At 43.5% G+C, this 15252-nt stretch overlaps 1 protein-coding gene across 1 annotated transcript; it reads left to right on the forward strand.

Annotated features, from left to right (window-relative positions):
* The first annotated feature begins 1639 nt into the window (after positions 1–1639).
* LOC130281771 (homeobox protein pv.1-like) lies at positions 1640–7198 on the forward strand. Its single transcript, XM_056529367.1, has 3 exons — positions 1640–1880; positions 4332–4606; positions 6756–7198. The coding sequence occupies exons 1-3, from the start codon at positions 1640–1642 to the stop codon at positions 7050–7052; spliced, it is 813 nt and encodes a 270-aa protein (XP_056385342.1). The 3' UTR covers positions 7053–7198.
* Positions 7199–15252: the final 8054 nt, after the last annotated feature.

Here is a 15252-nt window from a genome sequence, read left to right on the forward strand (position 1 = left end):
TTCGCACATTCACTATCCTGTGCATTTTTGATGCGCAACACTTGATGCTGTGTCCAGTCATTTAGTTTACATTGAACTCTGCAGCTTATAATCTGCAGCTTCAAATCCTGCACATCAAATATGCGCTTAGGATATGGTCCCAAGTAGCGCTTAGGCAGTGTATTTCACTCTGCGCAAAATCTGCTGTGCAGCCAGAAATACACTGTTTATTGTCCAATGAGAATACCCAGAGGGCTACCCGGTGGCAGCCCCGTGTGTTCAGTAAGGTTTGGAGGTGGGGCCTCGCGCCGACGTAACTATGACACATAGAAGCCCTGTGTATATGCTTATCGGAGAATATACAGCGTATTTTCTGCTGCACAGCAGATTTTGCGCAGCGTGAAATACACTGCGTAAGCACTATGTGGGACCGTACCCTAAAGAGGTATTCCAGACCCTTAAAACCTATGTACAAGATAGTCCGACCTCTGGGACCCCCTGCAAACTCAAAAAGGAGGCCCTTACTCTTCCGGCTGAATAGAGTGGTAGGTCGGCACGCACTTCATTTATTGTCTAAAGCAGTAATCTAAAAAATGTGGCCCTCCCAGATTTCGAACCATTGGTCTATGGGAACGCTGTAGATGCCCAAATACTGTATCTTTGTGGAGCATGTCAGCGGGAGAGTCAGGGCCCTGTTATTGAGATAGCACAGGGTCACTGAGGTCGGAGGGCTAAGTTCTTAGTGTCTGGAATACCCCTTTATTGATCAGTGCTCTGAAATATTGTTTTTGAAGATTGAGATCATCCTAATAATCCGCCTTGAAGCTGATGTGAATGTTTAATTCATAATGTTAAAGTTTAAGCGCCAAATGAATGATCTAGCAATTGTTCATGTAACCCATCCACACATTTAATCGAGCGCTGATCATAGAGGTTGTTACTCGTTTCCCCCTCCCCCCCCCCCGTCCCACCTAAAGGGACCCTTACGTCTATGGGCTTCAGATCTTCTGAGGTAAAGAGATCATTGATCTTGATATCTAAAATTGTAGAATTTGTGATATACTGGGCTCCACAAATATGTGATCTACTCTTCCTTTGTCAATAAACCTGATATTTCTCCATTGTGTTAGACTTATCGGTATCACCGTGTTGATTCGGCCCATCCTTTCATTTATAAACAATTGTTTAATTTTTTATTATTTCCTCCACTCAGTGATAATTAGAGATAAAAGGATCTAAATGGAAAAGATACAATAGACTCATCTTATCGCCGGGCTCTTAAATGAAATAAAGGTAGGAAAGGACAACGTGTTGGGATGAGCCATCATTTCTGCATTGTCTATCCATGGACATTACAATGCAGCAGTGCTATTAGGGCAGACTAAAACCCTCACTGTACATTCACCAGGTGACACCAGTAATCCAGCAGACTTACTGGAGCCAAGGCCAGGGACATTTGTCGGGAAGTGAGAACCTGGAATGGTTACGTTAATTAGCCCTTTCTGATAGCTATTATCCATGTTTTGGGTTTCGCCTTTGATGTGGTTCACACTTGCATATCCAACAAGCTATAAAACAGAGACTCACCATGGACTGAGATTTTAAACACACTCACAAGACAAAAGCTGGTAGGTCCAGCCACCACAGACTGGGCTTCAACATGGTCAGACAAAGCTTTTCCATAGACTTTATTCTAACGGGGAGTAAAGAGGAGACACTGCCTGGGAAAGAGGCCTCAAGACCCCACATCCCTTGTGTTCCACAGCCGCAGCCTCCAAGCAAGTACTCTGAAAGGCCCAACCAACTCAAAAGGAGAGATCCACCAGAACCTTCTGAGGATACCAAGAACCTTTCAGAAGAACAGGAGAATTGTCTACAATATGTTGTGTCCTCTACTACCAGTAAGTACTAGTTCTATACAAATTGATTATATAACAGAATGTATTATTTCTTTAGTCTGATATGATTTTTACAAACTGTAAATTTATTTTCTCTCTTTCTAGCTATATGTTTTTATTTTTTAGATTAGTATTGAGCTGCATCTGCATAGTAGGAAGAAAATGACTTATAGTAATATTTTAATCTAGTTCTATTTAGTTCTGATAGTAAAACAGATATTCTGGTGTTTTTTATATTTAATATTTTGTTTGAGTGTTCTTTTTGACAAATGGTCATGTCGACAGCATACTTATTAATTTTTTATCTTCTTATAACAAACTATAAGAATTTAAAAGTATTTCCCAGAACTAAGGGTCCTATTTGATGTGGCGATGCTCGCTGTAAACGTACAATTTTGAAGATCGACGCTTGTTTACAGAGCCTGTTACATTGGCCATGAAATAGGAGATATGCGGCCAATGGCAAAAAAATTTTTATGGGTGAAAACTACTCAATCATCCAAAAAACAAGCGTTGGCCCTGTTTGCCCAATAATTGCCTTATATAATAGACCCCTTATCCATAGGATAGACCAGTTTTTCCCAACCAATGTGCCTCCAGCTGTTGCAAAACTACAACTTCTAGCATGCCCATACAGTCCAAAGCTGTCCTGTCATGCTGGGAGTTGTAGTTTTGCAACAGCTGGAGGCAAACTGGTTGGGAAACACTGGGATAGACCATCGATATCAGATCAGTGGGCTCTGACTCCTGGCACAGCACCATACATTTTGTAGTGGCTGTGTCTGGTAGTGCTGCTTGAATGAGACTGAACTACATTAAAGGGATATTCCAGGATTTTTTTTATTTGACTGTGCTACAGGGGGCTGTAAAGTTAGTGCAGTTCATAATATAGTGTCTGTACCTGTGTGTGACGGTTTTCTCACAATTCTCCTGTGATTTTCACTCCAATATTTATTTTTAACATCATACAAAATGACTGTTGTCTCAGATTTTTCCCAGGTTGTAATGAGGCCGAGACCTGACTCACTAGCCAGCTGATGACAGGGAGCCTGTCTGCTTCAGTGGGTGGAGCGATCGCTTGGTGGGAGAGAGATCAATCTGCAACTAATGCAAAAGCTGTAGGCACCCTGATTGAAAACCACAAGTCTTTTGAATGGATGCAGCTCATTTATGTTTCAATGGGTGGGGTGGCTTATGTGTGCGAGGGAGAAAAATGGAATTGTGGGATTTGTAGTCAAAAAAGGAAAAGTAAAACAGCAAATACCAGTTCACAAAAAGCTAGCCACAGTGTTATGGTTATTTCACAACATAGCCATTTAGCCCCAAGACAAGCACAGATCCTTCCTAAGCATGTCCATTACTGCCTGCCAGGTACACACTAAAATCACCTTATGGTGGATAATCCCTTTAAGTTGTAGTGCTAGGCAAACCCTACAATTTCAGCAGGATCAGCAGACTCTCTTTTTTGCAGGTTGTTTCCTGTCTATATCTTGTATTTACTTGAATAAGAATTATAATGCAGGGTAATAAAGCAATAGGATAAACTTAAACCGAGCATTCAATGATGGTAAAATACTAACTTTTTTGTGAGTAGCTTACCTTATCTCTATGCTCCATTCTTCTTCTTTGCCTTAAAGGGGTACTCCTGTGGAAAACTTTTTTTTAAATCAACTGGTGCCAGAAAGTATAATTTGTAAATTACTTCTATTTAAAAATCTTAATCCTTCCAGTACTTTTTAGGGGCTATATACTACAGAGGAAATACTATCTTTTTAGATTTCTCTGATGTCATGACCACAGTGCTTACTGCTGACCTCTGCTGTCCATTTTTGGAACTGTCCAGAGCAGGAGAAAATCCCCATAGCAAACATATGCTGCTCTGGACAGTTCCTAAAATGGACAGCAGAGGTCAGCAGAGAGCAATGTGATCATGACATCAGAGAAATCTAAAAAGATAAGCATTTCCTCTGTAGTATACAGCCCCTAAAAAGTACTGGAAGGATTAAGATTTTTTAATAGAAGTAATTTACAAATCTGTTTAACTTTCTGGCACCAGTTGTTTTCCACGGGAGTACCCCTTTAAAGGTACTGTATTCTCTGCCTCTAGACATTTTATCTCCTATCCAAGGGAGCCCTGCAATCTCGGCTGCAGCACCCCAGACATCCGGTGAGGGGCATGGCCGTGATGTCACGAGCCTCCAGTGCTGCACCCAACGCTCTTGAACGCCGGGTGCAGCAGGGAGATCACGGGGGTCTCCAGCGGTGGGATCCCCGCGATCAAATATCTTTGGATAGGGGATGAGATGTCTATGGGCAGAGTACCCCTTTAACTTTAGCATTATTCTTTGGAAAGACAATAAAATGTCTGGATCTGTTTAATGCCACAGTCACCATCTTCCTCTATGGCATGGAGTGTTTACATTACTTATTCATGTTCTTTTTATTGTTTTACAGCTTCACCTAAAGGTTGGGAGAGCGCAGATGACTCTACCACCAGTTGTTCTGAAGATGAGAGTGAGCAGGCCCGTTCTCACAGTCCGGAGAGTGGCCTCCAAGAAGATATAGACCATGGGGGCACCAGTCCAAAAAGTGACATGCAACGCAGAATGAGAACAGCCTTTACGTCGCAGCAGATCTGCAAGCTGGAGGAAATGTTCAAGAAGCAAAGATACCTGGGAGCATCTGAGAGGAAGAAGTTAGCAAGTTCCCTACAACTGTCTGAAATACAGGTAACTATTTGTGCTTTATTGGAGGACTCAATAATACATTTGCAATTGGATTGTACAGTATATTGTTCTAAAAAAGCACTGCAACACTAGTGACAAGTGAAATTAGACACATAGTAGACACATAGTAGGCCTAAAAGTAACATTCCTTGGTAATACAATAACAGTTACAGATAACATCCCACTTTTCTCTAGCTTAGGCTGTGTGCATTTTGATCAGTATTTGTAGTCAAAACCAGGTGTGGATCCAAAATGGTGTAAATCTTTCCAATATACAGTAGTTTTTCCTCTTGCACTAGTTTCGGCTAAAAATACTGACCAAAATACTACATGTCAACCCAACCAAAGGCTTTGTGAACACTAGGTGCTTTGGGATGTTACTTTGTTTATTTTTTTTTTTTTTTGAGACTTAATTGGGTACTCTGGTGGAAAACTATTTACAGTATTTGTTTTTTTATTTTATTTATTTATTTTAATCAACTGGTGCCAGATACCGTATATGCTCGAGTATAAGCCGACCCGAATATAAGCCGAGGCCCCTAATTTCACCCCAAAAACCCAGGAAAAGTTATTGACTCAACTATAAGCCTAGGGTGGGAAATACATCATCCCCCCCCTGTCATCATCCAGACCCCCGTCATTAACACCCCCTCATCATCACCCTGTCATCATCCCCCCCTGTCATCATCCAGACCCCCGTCATCATTCCCCCCATCATCATCACTGCCTGTCAATCCCTTCAATTCAGTGGTCTTCAACCTGCGGACCTCCAGATGTTGCAAAACTACAACTCCAGCCATCAGCTGTCCGGGCATGCTGGGAGTTGTAGTTTTGAAACATCTGGAGGTCCGCAGGTTGAAGACCACTGCGGCCGTCATCATCATCCAGACTCCCCCTTTAGCTTTCTACTCACCTCCCCTCGGTGGGCCATCTATGCTGCATGGACCGTCCAGTGGGGAGGGTTAGTCATTCCGGGCTTTCCATTTTCACCGGGAGGCCCTCTTCTCCGTTGCGGGCCGGCCCCGGACTAGTGACGTTGCCTTGACGACGACGCACAGGGACGTTCATGAGCAGGTACGTCTGCTGCGCACAGACGGCCCTGTGCGTCGTCAAGGCAACGTCACTAGTCCGGGGCCAGGCCCGGAGCGGAGAAGAGGGCCTCCCGGTGAAAATGGACAGCCCAGAATGACTAACCCTCCCCACCGGACAGTCCCTGCAGCATAGATGGCCCGGACCAGCTCACCCTTTCTTCCCACCGAGGGGAGGGGAGTAGAAAACTAAAGGGGGGTCTGGATGATGTCCGGGCATGCTTGACGTTGTAGTTTTGCAACATCTGGAGGTCCGCAGGTTGAAGACCACTGAGAAGGGATTGACAGGCGGAAAGTTCACTGAAGTATAAGCAGAGGGGGGCGTTTTAAGCCCGAAAAAACATGCTGAAAAACTCTGCTTATACTTGAGTATATATGGTAGTTAAACAGATTTGTAAATTACTTCTATTAAAAAATCTTAATTCTTTCAGTATTTATCAGCTGCTTTATGCTACAGAGAAAGTTGTGTAGTTCTTTTCAGAACTCTCTGTCCACGTCAGGAACTGCCCAGAGCAGGAGAGGTTTGCTGTAGGGATTTTCTCTGCTCTGGACAGTTCCTGACACAGACAGAGGTGTCAGCAGAGAGCAATGTGGTCAGACTGGAAAGAACAACTTCCCCTGTAGTATAAGCAGCTGATATGTACTGGAAGGATCACTGGAGTACCCCTTTAAAATGTCCAAAAACTACAATTTTTCAAAAAAGAAAATACATGTTTTTAATAAATTGTATTATATCAAAGTAAAAACATTTCTTAGTTCCCATTTAGATAAATTTTACTCTCTTATTTGTTACATAAAGTAAAATTGTGTGCCAGGGACATTTTTTGGGCTGTTTACATGTTTACTTATGGCATATAATTTGGCCCATATATTGGGGCATCAGCAAAATACATTTATAACCGGGCCACTGAAAAGGTAATAAATGCTTTGACCGCAATATACATTTAAAAACAATAGTTGACTGTTTCCGCAACTAGACGGCGACCTGTATTTATCTCTTATTTAGTTCAAAATGGGCGTATGCAGGCCCTAACATGTCTTTTAACAATATTATTTCATTACAGGTCAAGACTTGGTTTCAAAATCGAAGGATGAAACTCAAGAGACAAATGCAAGACCACCAACATCGGCTGACCACCTCTTCTGTGTGCTACACTCACCCCCTCCCCTACTATCCTGGACCTCCAGTATCTGTTAATAACTTGCCTTACTATCAAACCCAGACCCATTCATATCAAGGCCCGGAGCCCACGTACACCACCGACCCAAGATTCCTGTCCCCACCAGTACCGCACCAGGCCATTATGAACGGTGCTCATCCAGAACAATACAGTCCTTTTTTTAATTCTCGCTACATGTAGTTCAACAATGGGACTTTTGGGATTTCACAAATATTTTTTGCTGCTTTTTTGTGTTTGTTCGCCTATTTTTGTAAGATTTTTTGTGTTTGTCTGTTTGTTTTTGTGATAATTTAAATGATATTCCAGTCTATGAACTATTTTGTGAAATGAGGACAATCTGTGTAATATAACTTTAAATTGTACAGTAATATTCTGTCTGAATATATGTATCTAAATTTGTACATATGTTAATTTATAAATCGTTCTAAACTTCAACTGTTGATTTGGTTACTAATTTTTTTTCTTATTCTTCAGTAGCCATAGATAATTCATTATCTATGGCTACTGAAGAATTGGACAGTTGTCTTGAAACGCGTATAGTCTTGGTCTTATATTGGTCTTATACGGCAACCACCTTATACTACTTTTAAAGCCCACCTCGGCTTTGGCAGCGCTGCAGACCCCTTATTCTGGGACCTCTGTGGACCGCACGCACGATCCTCTCTCCTTAGGACACGGGGACGTCAGGGTTAGCGATCACCTCTTCATCCACGATACTCCACTTGTGGCCGGACGCTATCCCGTGCCAACCTGTCTCTGCCGGACCCATCCAATCCACTTTACTGAGATCAGCATCGATCACAAAGGCCGGCCACCACGCCGTGCCAACACCGACAGAAACCCTCACCGCGAGACTGCTACTCCTGAGGATGCCGGCTGCACTTCGCCAGTAAGTGATACCACTCAAATCGGCATACAGGTACTACCTAATATTATCAAACCTACATTATCTGCATATCGCTCCCTGAACTGCTCCATTATATAATTTTATGAACTGCATTACCGGACCACTTTATTTCTGAACTATATTACCAGACCATTTTATTTTTGGACATTTCCACATTTTTAGCCCTATTTTTAGGTGGTTGCTTTCTAAATGACTTTTTAGTATTACATCTATTTTAATATCAATATCTTATTAACATCTGGTGCAAGGGCCCGGCCCAGATGTAAGATATTATCTTGTGAATAAATATAATTTTGTATTATTTCACTGCATTATCCTTGATTCAGGTCTTTTATTATCATTATATTATTCATTTACTTTCAGTTATTATTTATCCAGTATCTATTTTATGATATTTAACTTATTGATTTTACATTTATTTGGTTCCACATCACCTTTTTCTCGTTCATTTTATCTCCTTTTTATCTCTTGACTTCACTATCCTTGAGGACTGGTTTTATATCATTTATCATATATACCAATTCAAAACATGAAACTTGTTACAGGACAGCAATGTCTGCGCGGTCTTGATTCAGTCACGGAAGCTCTGGACGGAGGTTTTCTGTCCAGACCTTCTCCGTGTGTGAACCCGGTCTTAGTATCTTATTCCAGCATATAGGGGGAGATTTATCAAAACCTGTGCAGAGGAAGAGGGGTGCAGTTGCCCATAGCAACCAATCAGATTGCATCTTTCATTTTCCACAGGCCTCTTTAGAGGCCTGTGGAAAATGAAAGAAGCAATCTGATTGGTTGCTATGGGCAACTGCACCACTCTTCCTCTGCACAGGTTTTGATAAATCTTCCCCATAGTTCTCTATTGCCACAGAATAAAGGTCTGTTACATGGGCTGATGCACTGTTTAATCGAGCTCCGATCTCATTTGTTTGTCAGTTGCACATCCCCTATTACAAGGTGAGATTTGCAGCCCGTTATTGATTTTTAAGCTTGGCAGAAATGGTCAGCTGACAAATAAGCGTTTGCTTGTTTATCAATTAATTGCTGATCCTATTAGGCTATGTTCCCACGGGCAAAATGGAAAAAAAGTGCGGACATTCCGCACATTTGACCAACCGGCGGACACTAGGATCTCTCGGAAATGTGCTGTCTCCTTGACCACAGTGCATTTTTTTGCGAACTCTACGGAAAGAATACACTTGACTATTCTTTTTGTGGACGCCAAAATCAGAAACATCTGCAAATTCTGCTGTGTGAACAGTGCAGCAGAATCCCTTTGAAATCAATGGGACTCTTCTGCAGCGGAATGTATGTGCGGAATATTCCATGCAGAAATTCCAGACAAGTTCCACCCGTGTGAACTCGGCCTTAGGCTAGGCTTCCACTTGTTTTTTTTTTTTTTTTTTTACATCTAAAAAAACGCCACCAAAACACCAGAAAAACTGCCACAGCTTTTTCCTGCATTTTGGCAGTTTTTCTGGCGTTTTTTCAGGCATTTTTCCTGGTGTGTGGAAACAGCCAAATTTGTACCCTGTGACAGTTTTCTCACTACTCACCTCCCCCGGCCATATAGTATACAGGGGGGGGGGGGGCATAGTGTACCAGTGTATACTATACAGGAGCTGGGAATCCTGTCACCAGACTGACAGGACTCCCTGCTCCCAGTGGCGTTGCGACCCGGGTGCGGGGGGTGCGGCCCGCACCGGGTGACACCAACCTAATGGGGTGACACCAGGACGCTCCGCAGCACCCCCCCCCCCCTCCCCAGCTACAACGACACTCTCCGCCTGTACCCGACCGGCAGCAACCCGCCGCCCCCCCCCCCCTTTACCTGCGCTGCTGTGCGCCCGTCCTACAGCCCCCCAGCCTTCATCGCCGCTGTGCGCCCGTCCGTCCGCACCACCGCATGGGACGTCAGTGACGTCACTCGCAGGGCGCCAGGAGAGAAGGAGCGCTGCGCTGGATGGGTGAGTGTGTGTCTGTCTGTCGCTATCTCTGTCTGTGTGTGTACTGTGTCTGTGTGTGACTGTATGTGTGTGACACTTTGTGTGTGTGTGTGCATGTATGTGACTGTGTGTGACTCTGTGTGTGTGTGACTCTGTGTGTGTGACTCTGTGTGTGTGTGTGTGACTCTGTGTGTGTGTGTGTGTGACTCTGTGTGTGTGTGTGTGTGTGTGACTCTGTGTGTGTGTGACTCTGTGTGTGTGTGACTTTGTGTGTGTGTGTGTGTGTGACTCTGTGTGTGTGTGACTCTGTGTGTGTGTGACTCTGTGTGTGTGTGTGACTGTGTGACTCTGTGTGTGTGACTGTGGCTCTGTGTGTGTCTGTCTGTGTTGTATGTGTTTTTTTTTTTTTTTTGTGAGGGGGGTTAAACAGCGATCTAATGTGGGGAGACTTTGACCCATTGTGGGGAACCTGCAAGGGAACCTGCGGCCTAATGTGGGGTAACTACTACCAAAAGTCTATGCTACCTAATGTGGGGATTCTATGCTACCTAATGTGAGGAGTTTATGCTACCTAATGTGGGGAAACTGCTATCTAATGTGGGGAATCTGTGCTACCAAATGTGGGGAGTCTATGCTACCTAATGTGGGGAAACTGCTACCTAATGTGGGGAATCTGTGCTACCTAATGTGGGGAAATTGCTACCTAATGTGGGGGAACACATACCAAATGTGGGGAATCTATGCTGCCTAATGTGGGGAAAATATGCTAACTAATGTGGGGGAACTGCTGCCTACCTAAAGTGGGGGAACTGCTGCCTACCTAATGCTCCCCCCCTGGCAGTAGCACCCTCATCATCCACCAGCAATCCCCCCCCCAGCAGTAGCACCTCCATCAGCAGATCCTGATGGTGGATGATGGCGGTGCTCCTGCCAGGAGGATGATCCTGCCGATGGATGATGGGGGTGATACTGCCAGGGGGGGGATGGCCAGTTGCACCCTCCTCATCCTCCAGCAACACCCCCCCCCAGTAGTAGCACCCCCATCATCCACTAGCAACACCAACAAAACCCCCCTCCCGTGGTAATAGCATCAGCTAACGGATGTTGAGGGGTGTTACTGCGGATGTGGTATTATATTCAGAGGGTGCACTGTATGGCAACGTTAAATTCAGAGGGCGCAGTTTGTGGTAGTATTATATTCAGAGGGTACAGTGGGTGGTAGTATTATATTCAGGGGTACAGTGTGTGGCGGTATTATATTCAGGGGTACAGTATGTGGTAGATTTATATTCAGAGGGTACAGTATGTGATGGTATTATATTCAGAATGTACAGTGTGTGGTAGTATTATATTCAGAGGGTACAGTGTATGGCGGTATTATATGCAGGGGTACAGTATGTGGCAGATTTATATTCAGAGTGTACAGTATGTGTTGGTATAATATTCAGAATGTACAGTGTGTGGTAGCATTATATTCAGTGGGTATGGTGTATGGAATGTTTATAATCAAAGATTATAGTGTATAGTAGTATTATATTTAAAGGATACAGTGTCTGGCAGGTTTATAATAATACTTGTTTTCATATAGAGGATGAGAATGCGCTGACATAGTGAGGAGACGTCTGGGCGTCACATTCTACAGACAGAAGTTTTAGCTGGACCAGGCGGTATGTACCATCTGAATTAGATAAGGGAAGACTATAGAGAAGACGTCACCTGTAGTCACTGATATTGTGTATTCTCCTCACTATAGAGAAGACGTCACCTGTAGTCACTGATATCATTGTGTATTCTCCTCACTATAGAGAAGACGTCACCTGTAGTCACTGATATCATTGTGTATTCTCCTCACTATAGAGAAGACGTCACCTGTAGTCACTGATATCATTGTGTATTCTCCGCACTATAGAGAAGACGTCACCTGTAGTCACTGATATTGTGTATTCTCCTCACTATAGAGAAGACGTCACCTGTAATCACTGATATCATTCTGTATTCTCCTCACTATAAAAAAGACGTCACCTGTAGTCACTGATATCATTGTGTATTCTCCTCACTATAGAGAAGACGTCACCTGTAATCACTGATATCATTGTGTATTCTCCTCACTATAGAGAAGACGTCACCTGTAGTCACTGATATTGTGTATTCTCCTCACTATAGAGAAGACGTCACCTGTAGTCACTGATATCATTGTACATTCTCCTCACTATAGAGAAGACGTCACCTGTAGTCACTGATATCATTGTGTATTCTCCGCACTATAGAGAAGACGTCACCTGTAGTCACTGATATTGTGTATTCTCCTCACTATAGAGAAGACGTCACCTGTAATCACTGATATCATTCTGTATTCTCCTCACTATAAAAAAGACGTCACCTGTAGTCACTGATATCATTGTGTATTCTCCTCACTATAGAGAAGACGTCACCTGTAATCACTGATATCATTGTGTATTCTCCTCACTATAGAGAAGACGTCACCTGTAGTCACTGATATTGTGTATTCTCCTCACTATAGAGAAGACGTCACCTGTAGTCACTGATATCATTGTACATTCTCCTCACTATAGAGAAGACGTCACCTGTAGTCACTGATATCATTGTACATTCTCCTCACTATAGAGAAGACGTCACCTGTAATCACTGATATCATTGTGTATTCTCCTCTCTGTGTCCTATCAGAGCTGTAGTCACTTGTAAGTTCTACAGTTATGGTGAGTAAAACTACAACTCCCAGCATAACCTCACCACTGCTCAAAGGGGTACTCTACTGGAAAACATTTTTTTTTATCAATTGGTGCTACAAAGTTAAACAGATTTGTAAATTACTTCTATTTAAAAATCTTAATCCTTCCAGTACTTATTAGCTGCTGTATAAGTGATTCACAGGAAGTTCTTTTCTTTTTAATTTATTTTCTGTCTGACCACAGTGCTCTGTGCTGACACTTCTGTCCATGTCAAGAACTGTCCATAGTAGGAGCAAATCCCCATAGCAAACGTATCCTTCTCTGGACAGTTCTTGACATGGACAGAGGTGTCAGCAAATAGCACTGTGGTCAGACTGGAAAGAACTACACAACTTCCTGTGGAGCATACAGCAGCTGATAAGTACTGTAAGGATTAAGATTTTAAATAGAAGTAATTTAAAAATCTGTTTAACTTTCTGGCACCAGTTGATATAAAAGTAAATGTTTTCCAGTGGAGTACCCCTTTAAGTAATTCTGGGAGCTGTATATTTAAATGGTGAAAACTTCTTTAACACTTTCCTATTCTGTGGCAACTGGTATATCTGATTATTATACTGGAATTTCTCACAATGCGCTACAACAGTGGTGTCTGTCACAACAGGCTAAAAACTTACTGGGGGAAGGGGGGAGGTATGGGGGTGACACCATTTTCTACCGCACCGGGTGACACCAACCCTAGCAACGCCACTGCCTGCTCCTATAGCCCCTTTGGGCAGTATACAATATATACAGCTATCTATAGATGCCTGTATATAGTGTATACAGAAGACGTCCACTTACCTCCCTTGCTCCTGTCCCGGCCGGGTCAGTGTAGCTCCGCCCTTAGTGATGACTTCAGTAGAGGCATGACTACAGACGGGAGCCAAGCTGGTAAGTGTGAGGCTCTGTTCACATTGTCCGTTTTGTATAATGTGAACAGACCCTTCTGGCAGTGTCATCCCAGAGAGACTCCAGCTGTTGCTAAACTACAACTCCCAGCATGCCCAGACAGCCAAAGGCTTTCTGGACATGCTGGGAGTTGTAGTTTTACAACAATTGTAGGCTCTCTGTTTGCAAAGACATTGTATTATGGGCGCTTTCCCCAAGGACAGCGCCAAAAATGTCCTAACTAATTTTTTGTGTTTCTTTTTTCTTCTCGTTTCAGATCCGTGTATGCAGAGGATTACGGCGGATTCGGAGGACTACTGTGGATGAGCTGAATTTTTTTCTTCTTCTAATAAAATGGTTAACGAGGGCTGTGGGGGAGTGTTTTTTAAAATGTGTCTTTTTTTATTATTGAATTTTCAGTCTTAGTAGTGGAAGCTATCTAATAGACGGAGTCCATTACTAAGACTGGCTTAGCGTTAGCCCCCAAAACAGCTAGCGCTAACAAATTATTACCCCGGTACCCACCACCACAGGGGTTTTCGGGAAGAGCCAGTACCAAAAGGCCCGGAGCATCAAAAATGGCGCTTCTGGGCCTAGGTGTTAACAGGCTGGCGTTATTTAGGCTGGAGAGGGCCAGTAACAATGGTCCTCACCCACCCTGGTAACACCAGGCTGTTGCTGCTTGGTTGGTATCTGGCTGAGAATAATAATACGGGGAACCCTATTTTTTTTTTCTTATTTATTTAAAAAAATGCATAGGGTTCCCCATCTTCTTATTCTCAGCCAGATACCAACCAGGCAGCAACAGCCTGATGTTACCAAGGTGGGCGAGGACCATTGTTACTGGCCCTCCCCAGTCTAAATAATGCCAGCCTGTTACCGCCTAGGCCCATGGGCGCCTTTTTTGACACTCTGGGCCTGTTGGTACCGGCTCTTCCCGGCACCCCTGGGGTGGTGGGTACCAGGGTAACAATTGGGGGTTAGTGCTAGCTGATTTTGGGGCTAAGGCTAAGCCAGGATTGGTAATGGATTCCGTCTATTAGACAGCTTCCACTACTAAGACTGAAAATTCAATTAAAAAAAAAAAAGATGACATATTGGAATTTTTTTTTTTTAAAACACACCCCCATAGCCCCCGTTAACCATTTTATTAAAAGGAAAATAATCCAGTTCATCCGCAGGAGTCCTCCGGATCCGCCGTAATCCTCTGCATACATTGATCTGAAATGAGAAGAAAAAAGAAACACAAAAAATTAGTTAGGACATTTTTGGTGCTCTCTGCTGGTGCTCTCTGCTCTCTGCCCATAATGCAATGTCTTCCCAAACAGAGGAAAAGAGGAGAGCCCTCCATAGCGTGAAACCACCTTCAGGTAATCTAGTATAATAACTAGGAGCTCTTACCATAGGTGGTTGCATGACCCCACACACAACAATGGTAAGCGTAGAGGGGTAATATTGCCTGGTCTGCAGCCTTCCCAATCACAGGGCTAAAAGAGAGCCAGCCTACAATTGTTGCAAAACTACAACTCCCAGCATGCCCAGACAGGCTTTGGTTAAGTGAGCCAGCAATGTGTATACTGTATACACATTGCAGGCTCACTGTACGTTCTTGCTGGGCAGTATGTATACGATGTATATCTACTGTTCAGCATCAGCTGTTTTCCCATCTCTGTAGCCCTGAGAACAGCTGATCCCAAAATTCAATTCAGAACGAACGCAGCGGGTATCAGAAGGAGTGACATCCGCTGTGATCTGTCCCTTACTGCAGGTACTAGTGCTCCCAACATGGAGCACACTCTGCTCCATGCTGAGAGCTGTAGTACCTGCATTAATAGACAGATCGCAGAAAGTGTTACTCCTGACACCCAATGCGATCGTCCTGTATAATGTGTAGATGCGAACGGCCGCTCTTCTAT

This window comes from Hyla sarda, chromosome 7 (genome assembly GCF_029499605.1).
Source record: "Hyla sarda isolate aHylSar1 chromosome 7, aHylSar1.hap1, whole genome shotgun sequence".
NCBI classification, from domain to species: Eukaryota; Metazoa; Chordata; class Amphibia; order Anura; family Hylidae; genus Hyla; species Hyla sarda.